The following is a 16,930-nucleotide window of genomic DNA, read 5'->3' on the forward strand; positions in this document are numbered from 1 at the left end:
GTCTCGAAAGGGGGCGGGGCTTAGCGCCATTCGCCGGCAGAGAGCAGGCCCGGAGACTGCCTACTCTCTGCCTGAGCGTGAGAGGAGGCTGCTGGAGCAGCGCTGCTCCAGTGGCCTCCCCAAACCACCGCTCGGCGATAAGCCAGTCCAGGACAGCTTGTCCTGGACTGGCTTAGGTTAACAAAAATGCCGCCCTCCCTGAGGCCCTGGCATAGTGCCGCCTGAATCGCTCGCTTCAGGTCGCCTCATGGGAGGTGCGGCACTGATTATTATAGAAATAAACGCATTCATTCAACAATACTTTTTATGTAGAAATAAATCACAAGTAGTTAAGAACATGTCTCATTTTAATCATTATTAATCTTTTTCAGTGACAAGCTGCAGTTGCTAGTTACTTTTGGAATGATAGGAAAGACAGATTCCATTTGCTGTTAAATTGGTTAGAAAAGCTTCAACCAAAGTTCCCATTTCTTGCATTTTACTGGAGCTCCCGATGCTTGTTCTTTTTAGTGAAGATTGTTCATCAATTACATAATTCTCAGGCCCTGAATATAAGACTCCAATGTCTAGAAGTTTGAGAACAGAAGATAATAGATTAATATAACGATAACAGTTTAAAAAGAAAATATTTTAGCAATTTATGACAGACCTGCAACCAATGCCGGGCTAAGTGACGATCACTCCATACAGAGAACTGAAAGATCCTTAAGTTGTGATCTCTCTCCTACTATTTTTTTTACCTTTATCTTATTATCTGTACCGTGACCGTAATGCCTCTACTGTGAAACTTTGGTATTTGTATTATTATTGTATTATTTATGTTGTTGTAACACACTGAAATTCCTCATGGTGCGACTATTAAAGAATTATCTATCCATCTATCTAAAAGGTGTTGTCCAATTCCTATTTTTATTGTTAAACCGCTTTGAGACAGCTGACTGTAAATAAACGTCCTCACGGCATGGGCTCTGTGCTGTGGGGATGTTTATAAACGGAGCCTCTTAAGATGGGGATCAGGTCTCCCCAAGGGTTGGAAGCTCCGTGGACCCAGTGCTAATAGCTGCTGGGGTCCACAGAGACATGATCAGGACCTGATAGACACATGTCAGATTTGAAAAATGAGGCCTGGTCATCTAGGTACTTTTAGGCTTGGTCTTGAAGGGGTTAATATGGCTTAACTACTCACTGTTCCCATATTTCCGTTTCCACCTCTGGCAGCTCAGTTTGTTTTCATACTGGTTCTGTGCACATTTGTGTGAGATGACCGCTGCAGCCAGTTAGAGCCCCCTCAGCCTGTGATTGGCTTAAGCAGTGCCCTCACACAAACGGTACAGGGCCTGCATCCAAACGGATTGAGCTGCCGCATGAGATGGGAGTTGGACAGAGGTATGGGGAGAGACAAGTACTCGTTTCTCATGTATATTAATGTCCAAGAAAAGAGAGTGGCATAGCCCTAATTTCCAACATATAGACGATTTAGCACCTGGAGGAACTTTTTAAATAATAATGGTGCTCCTCTTTACCCCTCCTCAGTAGAAAACCATTCCAAACATACCATGTTTCTCCGAAAAGTAACACAGGGTCTTATATTATTTTTTTGCTCCAAAAGATGCGTTAAGGCTTATTTTTTCCATGAACAACAATTCACTCACCAGACCCCTTTACACCCAAAACAATTAGCGTCTGCAAGTGTACAATGGCGGATAGGCTCTCATACACAGACTTGAGTCACTCCTGTCAAAGGTGTGTCACTCACTTGCCATTGCATCAGCATTCTACTGCAGCCAAGTGTAGCAGTTGGCTGCCCCTGGTGACTGGAAGCAGCCACAACGGAGTGATGCCAGCAGGACTAGCTGATCTGTGTGAGAGAGCCCAGCATTAGCGGTAGTCAACCGTTACTATTGTGGAAAACTCTCACTAGTGCCATCTTGTACAGATAGCTCACTTAAAGGCAATGTACAATTCTTTTGGGGGTGTCAGTTTTTCCTGTATCTGTATTACTTTGCTGCTGTAACATACTGAAATTTCCCCACTGTGGGACTATTAACCCCTTCCCGCCGATGGCATTTTTTGATTTTCGTTTTTGACTCCCCTCCTTCTAAACCCCATAACTTTTTTATTTCTCCGCTCCCAGAGCCATATGAGGTCTTAATTTTTGCGGGACAAATTTTTCTTCATGATGCTACCATTAATTATTCTATATAATGTACTGGGAAGCAGGAAAAAAATTCTGAATGGGGTGGATTTGAAGAAAAAATGCATTTCTGCGACTTTCTTACAGGCTTTGGTTTTACGGCATTCACTTTGCAGCCAAAATGACATGTCCCCTATATTCTGTGTTTCGGTACGGTTCCAGGGATACCAAATTTATATGGTCTTATTTACATTTTGACCCCTAAAAAAAAAATTCCAAAACTGTGTTAAAAAATTTTTTTTCTAAAAGTCGCCATATTCCGACGGCCGTAACTTTTTTATACGTGCGTGTACGGGGATGTATAGGGCGTCTTTTTTTGCGGGACTGGGTGTACTTTTTAGTTCTACCATTTTCGGGAAATGTTATTGCTTTGATCACTTTTTATTCAAATTTTTATCAGAATCAAAACAGTGAAAAAACGGCGGTTTGGCACTTTCGACTATTTTTCCCGCTACGGCGTTTACCGAACAGGAAAAATATTTTTATAGATTTGTAGAGCGGGCGATTTCGGACGCGGGGATACCTAACATGTATGTGTTTCACAGTTTTTAACTACTTTTATATGTGTTCTAGGGAAAGGGGGGTGATTTGAACTTTTAATTCTTTTTATGTTTTTTTTTTTTTTTTTTTGCATTTATTAGACCCCCTAGGGGTGTTGAACCCCAGGGGGTCTGATCACTAATGCAATGCATTACAATGCTAATGCATTGCAAAAAAGCATCCTTTCTTTTGCAGGCTGCATAGACCAGCCTGCAAAAGAGAGGATTTGCAGACAAGCCTGGGAGCCTGTACAAGGCATATTTAAACTGGGTTAAGTAGCCCATTTGGATCTGTATAGTTTTGGCCAGAGCAGTCGCGAAACAGAAGTCGCCCGGACGCTAAAACTGATCCTTCTCTCCCTTATGCTACCTTTGTTTTATTTCTCTGGAGTTTGGAATAAAAACGCTTATGATATGAAGATTCGGTGACTGCCCCCATTTCTTTTTATACCTATGTTTGGAATGTGTTTCTCGCGTTTATATACCCTGTAGAATATTAAAAAACAAAAATAGGAACTGGACAAGCCCTTTAAATACTCTGACCAATCAGTGCGGACAGTGTCAAAAAATTGTGTAAGGAAACGTCCAATTCACAAAGAGGAATGGCAATTTGTTAATTTAATCATATCCTGTGAGCATTCTAGTGGCAAATACGGGGCAACCACAATTTTTAGGCTCTGCTCCAGCCAGCAGCATGGTTTGACCAGCAATAATGTGACCAGAATCTTCGATTTAACCATGCTGAATCTCCAGACAACAGAGAAGATTCTACTACTACTTATTATTAGAACACATGCTCACCTTACTTAGTAATTACAATATCTGGACTAGTTACAATATCGAAACACCAAGTGCTGAACTCACCTTAAAGTCCCAAATAGTCATGGCACCATCAATGCCTGTGGTACAAAACTTACGGCAGTCGGATTTATCCCCATCATAAATGGACACCTGACTGTTAGATAAATACAGAGAGGTGTTAATTTCCTTTAAAAATTTGATTTTAGTTTTTTAGTTACAGAATTGATACAGTATATCAATACTACCAAAACGAGCACACTACTTGGCTAAAGTGGTTTTCCTAAGATTGCATCTCATGTACAGAATTGTCAGCACAGGTTCAGTAGAAAGCAAGTAAAGCAAAGCACTTGCAAATATTCTCAGGTTTTATTCTACAAGTGATTAGACTTCACAGCATTACGTTTAATAAAAGGTTTAAAAATTTATTTGTTTTCTCCCAGAAAAAGAAAACTTGAATTCCTATACTAATTCACCAGAAGTGGCCCTCTTGCACTGTAGATTTGCACTTACGTTATGCTGTTCTGGTGAAGAGTCTCCAGGGTGGTATTGCGATCCTCTGTGGTTGCTCTCTTATCCATGTTTCTAAAGCGCTCCATAGCAGAAATATTGCGCTGAGTGCTTTGCTTGGGAATGTCCAGTTTCGAAACAAACGTCAATGAGCCATGGTCATCATAGGTGAAAAGCATTGGACAGCAATCATGCCCCTAAAAAACAAGAATGGGGAATGAACATTTATAAATAAATACAGAATTCCTATGACAATATGCGTTTATACCCTTTTATTTACATAGGGTGTTATTACTGAAATGTCTTTTTTCTTTCTTAAAAACAAGTTCAGAATATAAATATAAAATAGGCAGCAGACACTGATCAAATCCCATCCCTCTTCTGATGCGGTTCTTTCCTTCCTGGTTGAATCCTAAGAAGAAATGGTGGGGTGGGTCACTGCTGCAGCCACTGATTGGTTGTGTGGACATTATGGCTAAAGCCCCACATAGCAGAAACGCAGCTTTGGTTTGCAAATTTTGCTGCATTTTTTTTTTTTTAACCAAAGCCAATATATTTGGGAAATATATAGGAAGTGCTTATACTTCTACCTTCTGCTCAATCCACTCCTGGCTTTGGCTCAAAAAACTGAGCAAAATCTGCAACCAAAAAGCTGCTTTTACGCAATGTGAGGCCTTAGACTAAAGAGGTTTTGCCACTCTTACAAAAGGTCACCAATATGTGACTGGAGGACCCCCCCCCCCCCCCCATCAATCAACAGCCAAGTCTCAGAAAACCCTGATTGGCATTGGCATAGGGCTAGTTCACACGTAAATTATGTGTGGCTTATTTTAGTCCTGAAAGAAAAACGCTTCCTAATTAGGAAGCGTCTTTTGGACCTTGCCAAGCTTTTTGGAACTTTTTTTTTTTTTTAAAAACCGCTTAAAAAAACACCAGGCGGTTTTCCCCTCCAGTAAAGTGTATCGACTGCAAAACACGCGTCATGTTTTTTTTCACGCATTTTTTTTGCAAAAATGCGCGGAAAAAAACGCAAGTTTTTCGCCTCCCATTCACTTCTATTACTTTCTTCAGGCGGAAAACGCCTGAAGAAAGGTCATGTCGCTTCTTTTTTCTGCTAGTAGAAAAAAAAAATAGCGGTCTACATAGACCATTATTGTAATGAGGCGGATTTTAAAGTGAAATACGCCGTCAAAATCCACCTCTTTGCCCCTGTGTGAACTAGCCCTTGAAGATCAAACAATGGAATCCAAAAAAGCATCAGAATGGTAGGAGATTGAAGAGAGTATTGCTAAACATGTTTCCCTTCTGAAAAACCCTTTTAAACAGGTGTTTTAAAAAAACAAACAAAAAAAACCTGTATAGATATATATATAGTACAAACAAATCTAATAAATGTGTACATTGAATTAGAGAAAAATATCTCTAATGGAATATGTGTGAAAATCACACTTGAACTCCTTGTTACAATTTAGGGATATGCCATCAATGTCTCTCCTGAGCAATGCTGGATGATTATGACCTAAATCAAAATCAGGATTAATTGGGTATTTTACCTTGTTTACGATTAACAGCAATTATTTAGACCACGCCTATTTTCTGTACAAGTATTTATTGGGCGAACATCATGAGATTCGTTTTGCAATGTTCACCCGATGCTTTTGTTTGGGCTAAACATGGCCAAACCAAAACTGCAGTTATACTCTAGGGTTTGTTCAGACCCTAGAGTATAATAAGTAGAGACCCAGGCGAGGTGACCAAACATATAAAATAAGTGTTACTCATCTTTCCTGGGCTCTGATACAACTCCTTGCTGTCTTTGGGTCTTCTGTCTGATGTCAGGAACAGATATCATTGGTCCTCAACAGTCACAAGTCACGTAGTGTTGGGGTGCTTGCATCTATGTACAGGCATTAGCAAACACACAAAGAAAACATGGAGTTGTACCGGAGCTCAGTAGAGGTTAGTAACACTGTTTTTCATGTTTGCTCACTTCCCCTGGGTCTCCGCTTATTATATTGTAGGATCTGAAGAGAACCCAGAATATAATAAAAGCAGTTCTGATTCGGATGTGTTTGGTCCGAATGAAACTGCAGGTAGAACCTTGCAAATATTGTAATAACCGACGTGTGGTTATCTTGGTTGGTGTTTACTTTTGGTTATTTTGTTAAAAAAATTGCCCAGCCCTACTCCTGAGACAACCAATTTACTAAGTAACAAGGTTTGTACCTTTCCAACAGATAATCCAAATTAAAGGTACTTACGGCTGCTATCACACTGTTCTCTGACACAAATGTCAGACTCAAAAGTGGCAGGAATTCAGTCTTCATCTGGGAAACACTGGAAACCAGAACATATTCGCCATTAAACAATAGCAGGTCACAAATGTACAAGCTTTTTAAGATTTTTTTTCACCACTAAAGCTGTTTGAGAGCAGTTTGATTGTATTAAGACATAAAAATGAAAAATAACACCAACAGCACTCTATAGGCTCCATTTAGATTTTTTAAGACTTTACAGAAGACAACAGTAGGTACATTACCTCATGTTTTTTGAAGCATCAACTACTGACACAATGCTGTCATGGCTGACCCAAGCCAAACGATTGCCACTGGCAGAAAAACTGACGCTGTGAACCCAGCCACCACTGCCAGCTCCTCCAAATTCTGACATCAGCTGTCCAAAAGGCATTTTTGATCCCCAAGGTGTACTAGCAGGCTTCTCATCAACTTCCTTAATGTATGCAGAAAACACTCTGTAAAGATAAAGAGTGCAGGATGAAGTCACCCCTAGAGAAAAAACAACACGGACTGCAGATGACTAGAAAATATTAAAAGTTAACAGGTTCTCTGCAATTCCGACTCACACCAATGTATCAACACTAACACGCTGACTACAACTATCTAACTAATATACCGGGTCTTGAAGTCACAGGATCCAGCTGCCAGCAGAACATTATTGGGATGCCAGTCAAGGCTTAGCACAGTTGAACGGATTGGCTTCTTGATGTGTTTACTCACCCACCTAGAAGAAAAATATATATATTCCAGAAAAAGTTGTCTACTCCTTCGTACTAAATCAGAATATATTGGTAGAGGACTATGTACTGACAAAAACAACTGTGTATGTAAAGCGAACGGATTTATATTTTTAAAGGTTATGGATATCCTGGTTGGAATTTTTTTGCTCCTATTTTCTATTTAAAATTAATTTAGCTACATTAACACCTTCCCGTTGGCTGCATTTTCGTTTTTGACTCCCCACTGTTCAAACCCCATAACTTTTTTATTTTTCCATTCCCAGAGCCATATGAGGGCAAATTGTTTTTCAGAAAAGTACCATTTATTATTCTATACAAGGTACTAGGAAGCTGGAAAAAAAAAATCATAACGGGGAAGAAAAAATTTATTTAAAATAACTACTGTAATCATTTTATTTTTTATATTGTTATAAGTGATTAGATGCATAGCTTGTTACATATTTGCTGTCATAGGAAGTCAATCACTAGATACATGACTGTCAGTCAGAAAAAGGAGACAGAGCTGGGCTGAGAAAAATAAGTATGTTCACCCAACAGATCCTATAGCATATACACAGCTTAGAACCACGTGCCATATCTTTAGAACAGGTAGGCAGAAAAAAAAGTGAATGAAAAAATGCATGGTTTATTACAGACCTGGGCAATGTACGGCCCGCGGGCCATATCTCCCCTTCCCCCCCCCCGACTGATTTAGTCTGGCCCGCATAGCTTGACTAGGGAGGCGTGTCCAGGGAGGCGTGTCTTAGTACCATCAGGACAGTGCAAGAAGATGGAGACATGTGGTGTGTCTCCTAAGGTACTGAGAGGGGAGGGAGGGGGAATGTGAGATGGGGGGGGGGGGGGGAAATGTGAGATGGGGGGGGGGGGGGAAATGTGAGATGGGGGGGGGGGGGGAAATGTGAGATGGGGGGGGGGGGAAATGTGAGATGGGGGGGGGGGAATGTGAGATGGGGGGGGGGGGAATGTGAGATGGGGGGGGGGAATGTGAGATGGGGGGGGGGGGAATGTGAGATGGGGGGGGGGAATGTGAGATGGGGGGGGGGGGGGAATGTGAGATGGGAATGTGAGATGGGGGGGGGGAATGTGAGATGGGGGGGGGGGGGAATGTGAGATGGGGGGGGGGGAATGTGAGATGGGGGGGGGGGGAATGTGAGATGGGGGGGGGAATGTGAGATGGGGGGGGAATGTGAGATGCGGGGGGGGGGGGGGAATGTGAGATGCGGGGGGGGGGGAATGTGAGATGCGGGGGGGGAATGTGAGATGCGGGGGGGGGGGGATGTGAGATGCGGGGGGGGGGGAGTGTGCATGTGTCTCAGTAAACTAGAGGCAGAGATGGAAGAGGAATGTCATACTAGGGGCAGATATGGAGGGGGACTGTTATACTGGGGGGCAGAGATGGAGGGGCAATGTTATACTGGGGGCAGAGATGGAGGGGGAATGTTATACTGGGGGAAGAGATGGAGGGGGAATGTTATACTGGGGGAAGAGATGGAGGGGGAATGTTATACTGGGGGCAGATATGGAGGGGGATTGTTATACTGTGGGCAGAGATGGAGGGGGAATGTTATACTGGGGGAAGAGATGGAGGGGGAATGTTATACTGGTGCTGAGATGGAGGGGGGGACATGAAACTGGGGGAGAGATGGAGGGGAATATGAAACTGGTAGAGAAATGGAGGGGAGCACATGAAACTGGGGGTAGATGAAGGGGGCACTTAAACTTGGTGGACATTAAACTGGGGACAACTGGAGGGCGCATTAAACCGTGCAGGTAGCTGGAGGGGGACCTGTCTACCTCTAGTTGCCCCCAGTTTAATGTCACCCTCCAGCTACCCCTACGGTTTAATTGTTGCTTCCAGCTGCCCAAGTTTAAAGTCCCCCTCTAGTTTTCACCAGTTTAAACTGGCACACTAGGAGAGGGACTTAATACTGTGGGACAGTTGGAAGGGAACATTATAATGTGGGGGTATATAATGTACGGGTGACTGTAAGAGGATTATACTTGGTGGGGGACACATGAAAAGATTATTGAGAATGGGCGGAGTCATCATAGAAGTAGGTGGAGCTAAATTTGCCACAGACGCATGGCCCTCTAGAATAGTTTCAATTTCTTATGTGGCCCCATGGGAAAATTAATTGCCCACCCCTGATTTATTACATGGGGGTCCTCTTTAAATTAGGCATGTGATGTGAAGGTGTGGTTACTCTTAGGCCAGTGACTTTAATGACACAAAGGAAGATGCTAATGTATGCATTATGGGAAGTTTAGAATGAAAAGTCATAAAATAATATGCTTACCAGTCATTTTCAGACTCAAAGTAACAAACAGATATCAGTCTCGCTCCACTTCCAACAGCAAACTTATTTTCCAAAGGAGACCACTTGACAAAAGTTGCTGCTCGGTTTATACGTAGGATAACAAGTGTAGGTTTCCACACTCCATCCTTTTGGCTCCAGACGTATGCATTACGATCAGCTCCACAAGTCACTATACGATCACTTTTAGGAGCCCAATCAATACCTAGAGAAATAAAGCAGTAAAAAAATGATTTTGAGGGTAAATTTACATGTGGCAGACTTGTAGGATAGGTTACTGAAACTGTGCCACTCTTTTGAAACAACTAAATTCACATGTATGGAGTGAATACATCTGTTAAGGAAGACCTTTCACGTCTTCTTTTCACGCACACGGTGTCAGCTTTCTTGTGGTATCTAGCACCATTCGTTGATGAGGACGTTAAAGGTACTCTTTAAGTACAGCTCCAAATTAAAGCCTGTGACCACCATCTCAAGAGGACCAAACAGGGGTATTATCGTGACTTATTAACTATTGAACTATCCTTAGGCTAGCTCAACAATTGAAGATCAGCAGGTGTCCAACATCTTGGGCCCAGCAGATCAGCTGTTTTTAAGTGGCAGTGACACTTGCTATGCCATGTGACATCACGTTAATTTGTCACCTGGACTGATAGAGGCTCAGTCCCGCTGAAGTGAATGGGCTGCACCACAATACCAAGCACAGCTGCTATATAACTGCAAGCAGTGAAGAGGTCACAGCCCTCCTCCGAACACTGTGGCCTCTTCAAACAGCTGATCAGCAGGAGTCATAAAATCTGGTGTTCTCAGCTTAGTGATCAATTATTGCTATATACTTCTAAAGCTGACAATTCACCTTACCTGTAATGTGTCCATTATGCTCCTTCAACTCATGAACTTTCACCCACTGGTTTCCATTTTGTTTGTAGATATGCACCTCATGGTTATTAGGACTTAATGCAATTTCTGTGAAGATTATAAAAAGAAAATAATTATTGAATTATCTTGATAAAAAGGAATTGTTGCAACAAGATGAACTTTATTTTAGATGATACAGAACTAGCTTTTAAAACCTATCGCTAAGCTGTGAAAGTATTGCATTTTGTAATCTATAGGTTGTCACTTGCTCAAAAACAGCCAGGGGACCATCCCATTATGACATCAATACAGCCTAATGGGTAATTAAAGATACTCCTGAGTGGTCGTGGCGAGACAACTCCTCTAAAGACATCGTACATATTTAAACAGTGTCTGCCATGAAGTACAAAGTGCTAAATGACATACATCATTTTTCTCTGAAAAAGTGAAAGGTTACCATCCACTTGGAGGTTAAAGGTTAACCTTATGAGGGCTGTAATCAAATGATGTATGGCATTTTGAGACAGATCATCATTAGGCTCAGGACCTCCATTGCAGAAATAAAGTGTTTTTTGTTGCAGATTTTGCCGCGTTTTTTTTTTTTTTTTTAGCCAAAGCCAGGTTTGGCTTGAATAGGAATGGAAAACAAAAGAAAAATCAAAATCTGCAAGGGGGTAGGGGGCAGGGGTAGGCAAGGGGTGTGATTCTGCACTCTGACACTGGCTGTTTCAGAGCAAAAAATGCTGCATATCTGCAACATGGGGCCTTAGTCTAAGGCCGGGGCCCCACGGGATATAAATGCCGCGATTTCGTGGCGTTTTACAGTGCAGGCAAAGTGGATGGGATTCATGCGAATCCCATGCCCACTTTGCGGAAGAAATCGCGATGTAACCATGAAAAGAAAACAAAGAAAACAAAAGGCTGCCACTTACGAGTACGATCTTTATTCCAAGCATGGCAGCTGATGGGTTCAAGCAAGAACTGGTGAAGAGACATTCTGGTTTGCTTTTCAGAGGAGAAACCAACTAAACTGAAAACAGAAAAAAAATATATGTATTATTAGTCACAACCATATCTGTTACCATTAATAATATGAATAAGTGGGTTACTGATAAGAAAACACTGTTTTTTTAAAACACAACAGTTTTTGAAATCGCAGCATGTCTGCTGTGGATATTTTTTGCTAGAATCCCATTCATTTTACAATAACTGTAAAACGCCAAGGCAAACTTGCAGCGTTTGTGCTATGTGGGGCCCTGGCCTAAAGGAGTTTATCTGCTCATAACACTTATACCCTATTCACAGGATAGGGAAAAGTATCTTTCCACAAAGGTTAAGCAGTTGGACTCATCCTCATCATGTGAGGATCAAACATCTGGCACCCCTGCTGATCAGCTGTTTCAAAGGTATGTATTAGACCCCTATAAGAGCCTGCAAGCTTGTCCAAGCACCATTTCCTCTTCAAAAAGCTGACTGGCAGGGTGCCAAAAGTCAGATCCCCACCATCTGATATTGATGATTTATTTTAGGCATAGGTCATCAATATTTAAAGGGTTTTTCCTACTGAAAGCATATATTCCCTGTCCAGGGGATTTTTGCCAATTGTTTGATTGCTGAGACTCAAGAACAAGGGTGCTTGAGTGCCCCATGTGAATGGATTGGTGGTGTACATGCTTGTTTCCCAACGCTACAAAAACGTAAATAGGACTGACAGAGTGCCACAGCCTAGAAGTCCCAAAGGCATGAATGTAGTAATGGCCGAGCATGCATATCACTGCTCCATTCACATGGGGCACTCAGGAATATTCCCTTATGAATGTAGTAATGGCCGAGCATGCATATCACTGCTCCATTCACATGGGGCACTCAGGAATATTCCCTTATGAAGGTAGTAATGGCTTATTGATGGCTATCACTTATTGATAGGGGATAGATACTATTAGTGGAAAAGCACCTTTGAATAATCATAGCCGATAGCTATGACTGGTCATCTACATCAGATTGGTGGGTTTGACACTTGGCACTTCTCTCAATCAGCTTGCAGCCTGTTTTGGGGTCTGGCACATCAAGTTCATTGATCATATTGCCTTTCTGTCGCCCATGGCCATTCAAGTGGATGAGATTGAGCATCACTACAAGAAACAGCCGTTATCCAGTGTACACTGGTGGGCCTGGTATATAATGAAGGGGCCACTGCCCCCTTACACAGCAGATGGGCAGGGATGCCTTATGTCTGGCCACAATGATCTGATTTTGGTGAGCTAAAACTCGTTTAATGGCCTTTAATAATGTAGTGCAGGTGTGAATCAGATAAGCCTGCTCTAGTGCTCAGGGTATGTAGGGAAGGACTGCTGGTAGTTGTGGTCCTTCAGGTGCTGGAGTACATGGCAGATCTTATGAAAGATCAGTGCTAGCAGCACCACACACCCGCCATCTCACCCCCTCCCTGCGGTACCGCCAGACCACCTCTGAATGAACTCTGCCTAGTTTGAGAACGTGACAGGTCCATTTTGAAAGAACCCGGAAACTGCAGCAGCCACGGCCCTTCTTCCTCATCCGCGGCTATTTATAAAACCAAAGACTTTGTTATCGTGGTACGTGCCCCAGGCCTCCCTCATAGAAGGCTGTACCGTGCCATCCCCTGTACCACTGCCCAGTGTGCCACTTACCCGGGCGAAAATGATTCGCGGACTCTGGTCAGTCAACGCGAACCAAGCAATGGAATGGAATGGAGACCACAGAGACTAGGAGAGCAGCACTGCGCATGCGTACAGCCGGGCGGGGCCGTGTACTGGGCAAAGCCGATGATTAATCTGCGCATGCTCAGGAGAGGAAACAGCGAGCGCGTAGGAGCGGTGTAATAACAGACATGTAATAAGCCTGTGGAATGACATAAAACACGATGTCCTTACCTGTAGCGTCGGCTGGGTCTAACCAACTTCGAACTTAGTCCTTAAAAATATAGTCATTAAAATTGAACAAAAATAGTGTCATGTTACACTTCGGACAACACATATGCCAAGTTAAAATCAAATTTGATAAACTAAATCTCTCTGAACTACTACTGTTTCCACCATCTAATAGATCTGTCCCTGATATATCCATTGCGGCCTTACTATAACTCCTAGCGCTGCCTCGGGGTCATGTTTGACGCACCCCTCATGTTGAATCACTCGCACGTTCATGTCACCTCTAAAGATAAGCGAACACTGTTCGGATCAGCCAATCCGAACAGCACACTCCCATAGAAAAGAATGGAAGCACCTGTGACGCCAGCGGCCGCCGGCAAAGTCAGTGTCACAGGTGCTTCCATTCATTTCTATGGGAGCGTGCTGTTCGGATCAGCTGATCCGAACAGTGTTCGCTCATCTCTGGTCACCTCCACCTCAAAAACATCTCCAGGATACACCCTTTCCTTACCAGAGATATATTAAAGACACTTATTGTTTCTCTGATTCATTCTCGCCTTGACTACTGTAATTCCTTACTAATCGGTCTTCCCCTCACTAAACTCTCCCCTCTACAATCTATTCTGAATGCAGCGGCCAGGCTCATCTATCAGCCCAGACACTACAGCAATGCCTCGGGTCTGTGCCAGTCACTACATTGGCTGCCTATTCATTATAGAATAAAATATAAAGTTATCACTCTCATCCACAAGGCTCTCCATAATGCCGCACCTCCCTACATTTCCTCCCTCATCTCTGTCTACCGCCCAACCCGTGCTCTCCGCTCACTCAATGACCTAACACTTACATCCTCTATTATCAGAACCTCCCACACTCGTATACAAGATTTCTCCCAAGTTGCACCACTTCTCTGCAATGCTTTATCCCCGACAATCAGATTAACTCCCAATTTCTGCAGCTTCAAGCTCAAACTAAAGACACATCTTTTCAGACAGGCCTATCACAATTTCTAATGTAAACCCTTCCATAATATAATTAGAATCCCCAAAATTTAACCCTCCTCTATCCCCGCTCCCACATTTCCTCACATGATATTATGCGTCCATTCATTCCTATGGGTGCGTGCTATCCGAAATGGGAGTTTCGAATAGTACTCGCTCAGTTCTAGTAATAACATGTCGGGAGCCTTGCTGCTCACCCACTATACCATGTGCACTATCTATATCTACTGCTACACCTTGTATGGCAAGTGAACAGCGTGGCTCCTGTAAATGTTACCATTACCTGTGTGCAGCTCTGTCCTGAAAAAGATGATCTGCAGAGGTCCTGGCTGTTGTATCATCGCAGATGTAATATTGAAAGCATATCCTAGGGACAGGCTATCAATATTGGAAACATGGATAAATCCTTTAACCCTTTCACTGCCAAGCACGTAGCTCTACGTCCTCGTCCCAAGATGGCACCACAGTAGCCGAGGATATAGTTACTACGTCCTTCCTACTAATGCCGATATCTCTGGACTGCATCAAAATATCTTGATGCTTTCAAATGCATTTTAAAGAGGAGAATCTCATCATTAAAATGATGCCAAGAACTTGATGATTGAACTTACAGTTTTGGAGCGATTCACTGTTGAAAACGCTATTTGGCATTGAGATCCAACTCCAGATCTCAATTCCCTACAGTGTTTCAACAGTAAATCGCTCAAAAACTGTAAGTTCAATCATCAAGTTCTTGGCATCATTATAAAGATGAGATTCTCCTCTTTAAAATGCATTTTAAAGCATCAAGATATGTGGATGCAGTCCAAAGATATAGAGCTCTAAAGTCCCCCCCACCTCCTGTCTAAGCAAGCAATTTGCGAACTGTAACAGGAAAAGGAGGGGGCACAAGCAGTCCAGCAGACAGAGACAGAGAAACAATCAGACTCTGTACATAAGGGAGCGTTCACACTACTGTCATTGTCCGTTGCTAATTGCTAATGTCCGTTCCAAATCTTGCACGGACATTAGAAGCGGACACTAGCTGTGTCTGTGACATTTTTCATTCATTTCAATGGCGATCAGGTGCGTTGTTTTACACTCCGTGCCTGTCCTTAAGTGTCCATTCGTAAAGATGTCCGACTTTTCAAGTGAACAGCAAAACCCGACATGTAGGTTTTTTCGGTCCGCTTGAAAAGTCGGACATCTTTACGAATGGACACTTAAGGACAGGCACGGAGTGTAAAACAACACATCTGATCGCCATTGAAATGAATGAAAAATATCACGGACACAGCTAGTGTCTGCTGCTAATGTCCGTGCAAGATATGTAAGCTTTACTAGTGGGGTATTTTTATGTTACACCCCCTGAACATAACCAGGAAGTTTATTGGTGCTGTGAATCAGACGTTTACCATTGTCCAGGTCGCAGCGCCAAAAAAAAAGTCGCACCAAACACTTACACAACATATACACAAAGTCATGAATAAAGTTTACATTTCACCCAATCCCTGTCCTGTCTATACCTGACAATCTATACAGCTGAACCTGTGATCAGTGCACCGCTGGTTCAGGCCTCCTAGTGGGTCATATAAAAAAAATGTTGAACAAAAATGATTATTTTCCCGCCTTAAAAAAATGCTATATAAAGTGATCAAAAAGTCATATGTACCCCAAAATAGTACCAACAAAAATGTAAAGATCGTCCCACAAAAAATAAGCCCTCACCCAACTCTGTCAACCAAAAAAAAAATTGCTACACATCTCAGAAGATGGTGATGCAAGAATAATTGATTTCTTTCCCCAAATGGGTTTTTGTTCTGCAAAACTAGTAATGCATAAAAAACAATATAAGGGCTCGTTCACACGGTGTAACGTCCCGCGAGATTTGGCACGTGTACGCCGCGTGACCCTTTGCGTGCCGTACACGCTCCCATTCATTTCAATGGGAGCGGGGATCGTATGCGCCGCGCTAGTTTGCGGCCGTGAATAAATGCACGGCCGCAAACTAGCGCGGCGCATACGATCCCCGCTCCCATTGAAATGAATGGGAGCGTGTACGGCACGAAAAGGGTCACGCGGCGTACACGTGCCAAATCTCGCGGGACATTACACCGTGTGAACGAGCCCTAAGGCTGAGGGGGCATTCACACAGAGTAAAGTGGCACTGATTCTTCCACGATTCTGCGCTGATTTCAATGTGTTCCGTGCAGAAAACGGAACTCATTGGAGTCAATGGGAGTTTTTTTTCACTGCTGATTCTGCCGCGAGTTATCATGGCAGAATCAGCGTCACTTTACTCCGTGTGAATGCCCCCTAAGGATGAATTCACACAGGGTTTTTTGGACTGGATTTTGATGTGGGAATCCGCCTCAGAATCCGGACCAAAAAATGCCTCCCGCGGCTAGCCGCGACTGTCACAGAATTCCAACAGTCACGGCATTCCACTCCAGATTAGGCCCAAATGGCCTAGTCGGGAGGGATTGCTTCGCCGCAGACTTCTGTGCAAGAAAGGGCAGTTCGCTTCTTTTTCTCGCTCGCGGAAGAAGGAAGTGAACGGCTCCCAACGAAGTCAATGGGAGGTGGTTTTTTGAGCCGGTTTCTGAGGTGGCTTCCTTGTCAAAATCCGGTCCAAAAAACCCAGTGTGAATTCAGCCTGAATCTAAGGCCTCACCAGAAACGTTGCACTAAAGCATTGCAGGAACAACCGTGGCGGGGATGAATCACGGTTCTTTCCGCAGAGCTTTGAACAGAAAGTTCATGGAGTTTTCCTCTGCAGACTTTCTATTA

At 43.1% G+C, this 16,930-nt stretch overlaps 1 protein-coding gene across 2 annotated transcripts in view; it reads right to left on the reverse strand.

Moving 5' to 3' along the window:
• Positions 1 to 329: 329 nt before the first annotated feature.
• LOC142217007 (actin-related protein 2/3 complex subunit 1A-A) overlaps positions 330 to 16,930 on the reverse strand; it is a 248,285-nt gene continuing 231,684 nt past the window's right edge. The window contains exons 2-11 of one of the 2 annotated variants that reach the window (XM_075285161.1): positions 12,921 to 12,968; positions 11,184 to 11,281; positions 10,255 to 10,359; positions 9,376 to 9,598; positions 6,955 to 7,062; positions 6,581 to 6,793; positions 6,303 to 6,378; positions 4,045 to 4,238; positions 3,598 to 3,688; positions 330 to 566 (exon numbers count right to left, since the gene is read on the reverse strand). In XM_075285161.1, coding sequence (XP_075141262.1) covers positions 528 to 566; positions 3,598 to 3,688; positions 4,045 to 4,238; positions 6,303 to 6,378; positions 6,581 to 6,793; positions 6,955 to 7,062; positions 9,376 to 9,598; positions 10,255 to 10,359; positions 11,184 to 11,247 — 1,113 coding nt within the window. In that variant the 5' untranslated portion in view covers positions 11,248 to 11,281; positions 12,921 to 12,968 and the 3' untranslated portion in view covers positions 330 to 527. Of the gene's footprint in view, positions 567 to 3,597; positions 3,689 to 4,044; positions 4,239 to 6,302; positions 6,379 to 6,580; positions 6,794 to 6,954; positions 7,063 to 9,375; positions 9,599 to 10,254; positions 10,360 to 11,183; positions 11,282 to 12,920; positions 13,029 to 16,930 lie in introns of those variants that run through there. The other variant, XM_075285160.1, reaches the window with a different exon arrangement.

Source organism: Leptodactylus fuscus, chromosome 8, assembly GCF_031893055.1.
Source record: "Leptodactylus fuscus isolate aLepFus1 chromosome 8, aLepFus1.hap2, whole genome shotgun sequence".
Lineage (NCBI taxonomy): Eukaryota > Metazoa > Chordata > Amphibia > Anura > Leptodactylidae > Leptodactylus > Leptodactylus fuscus.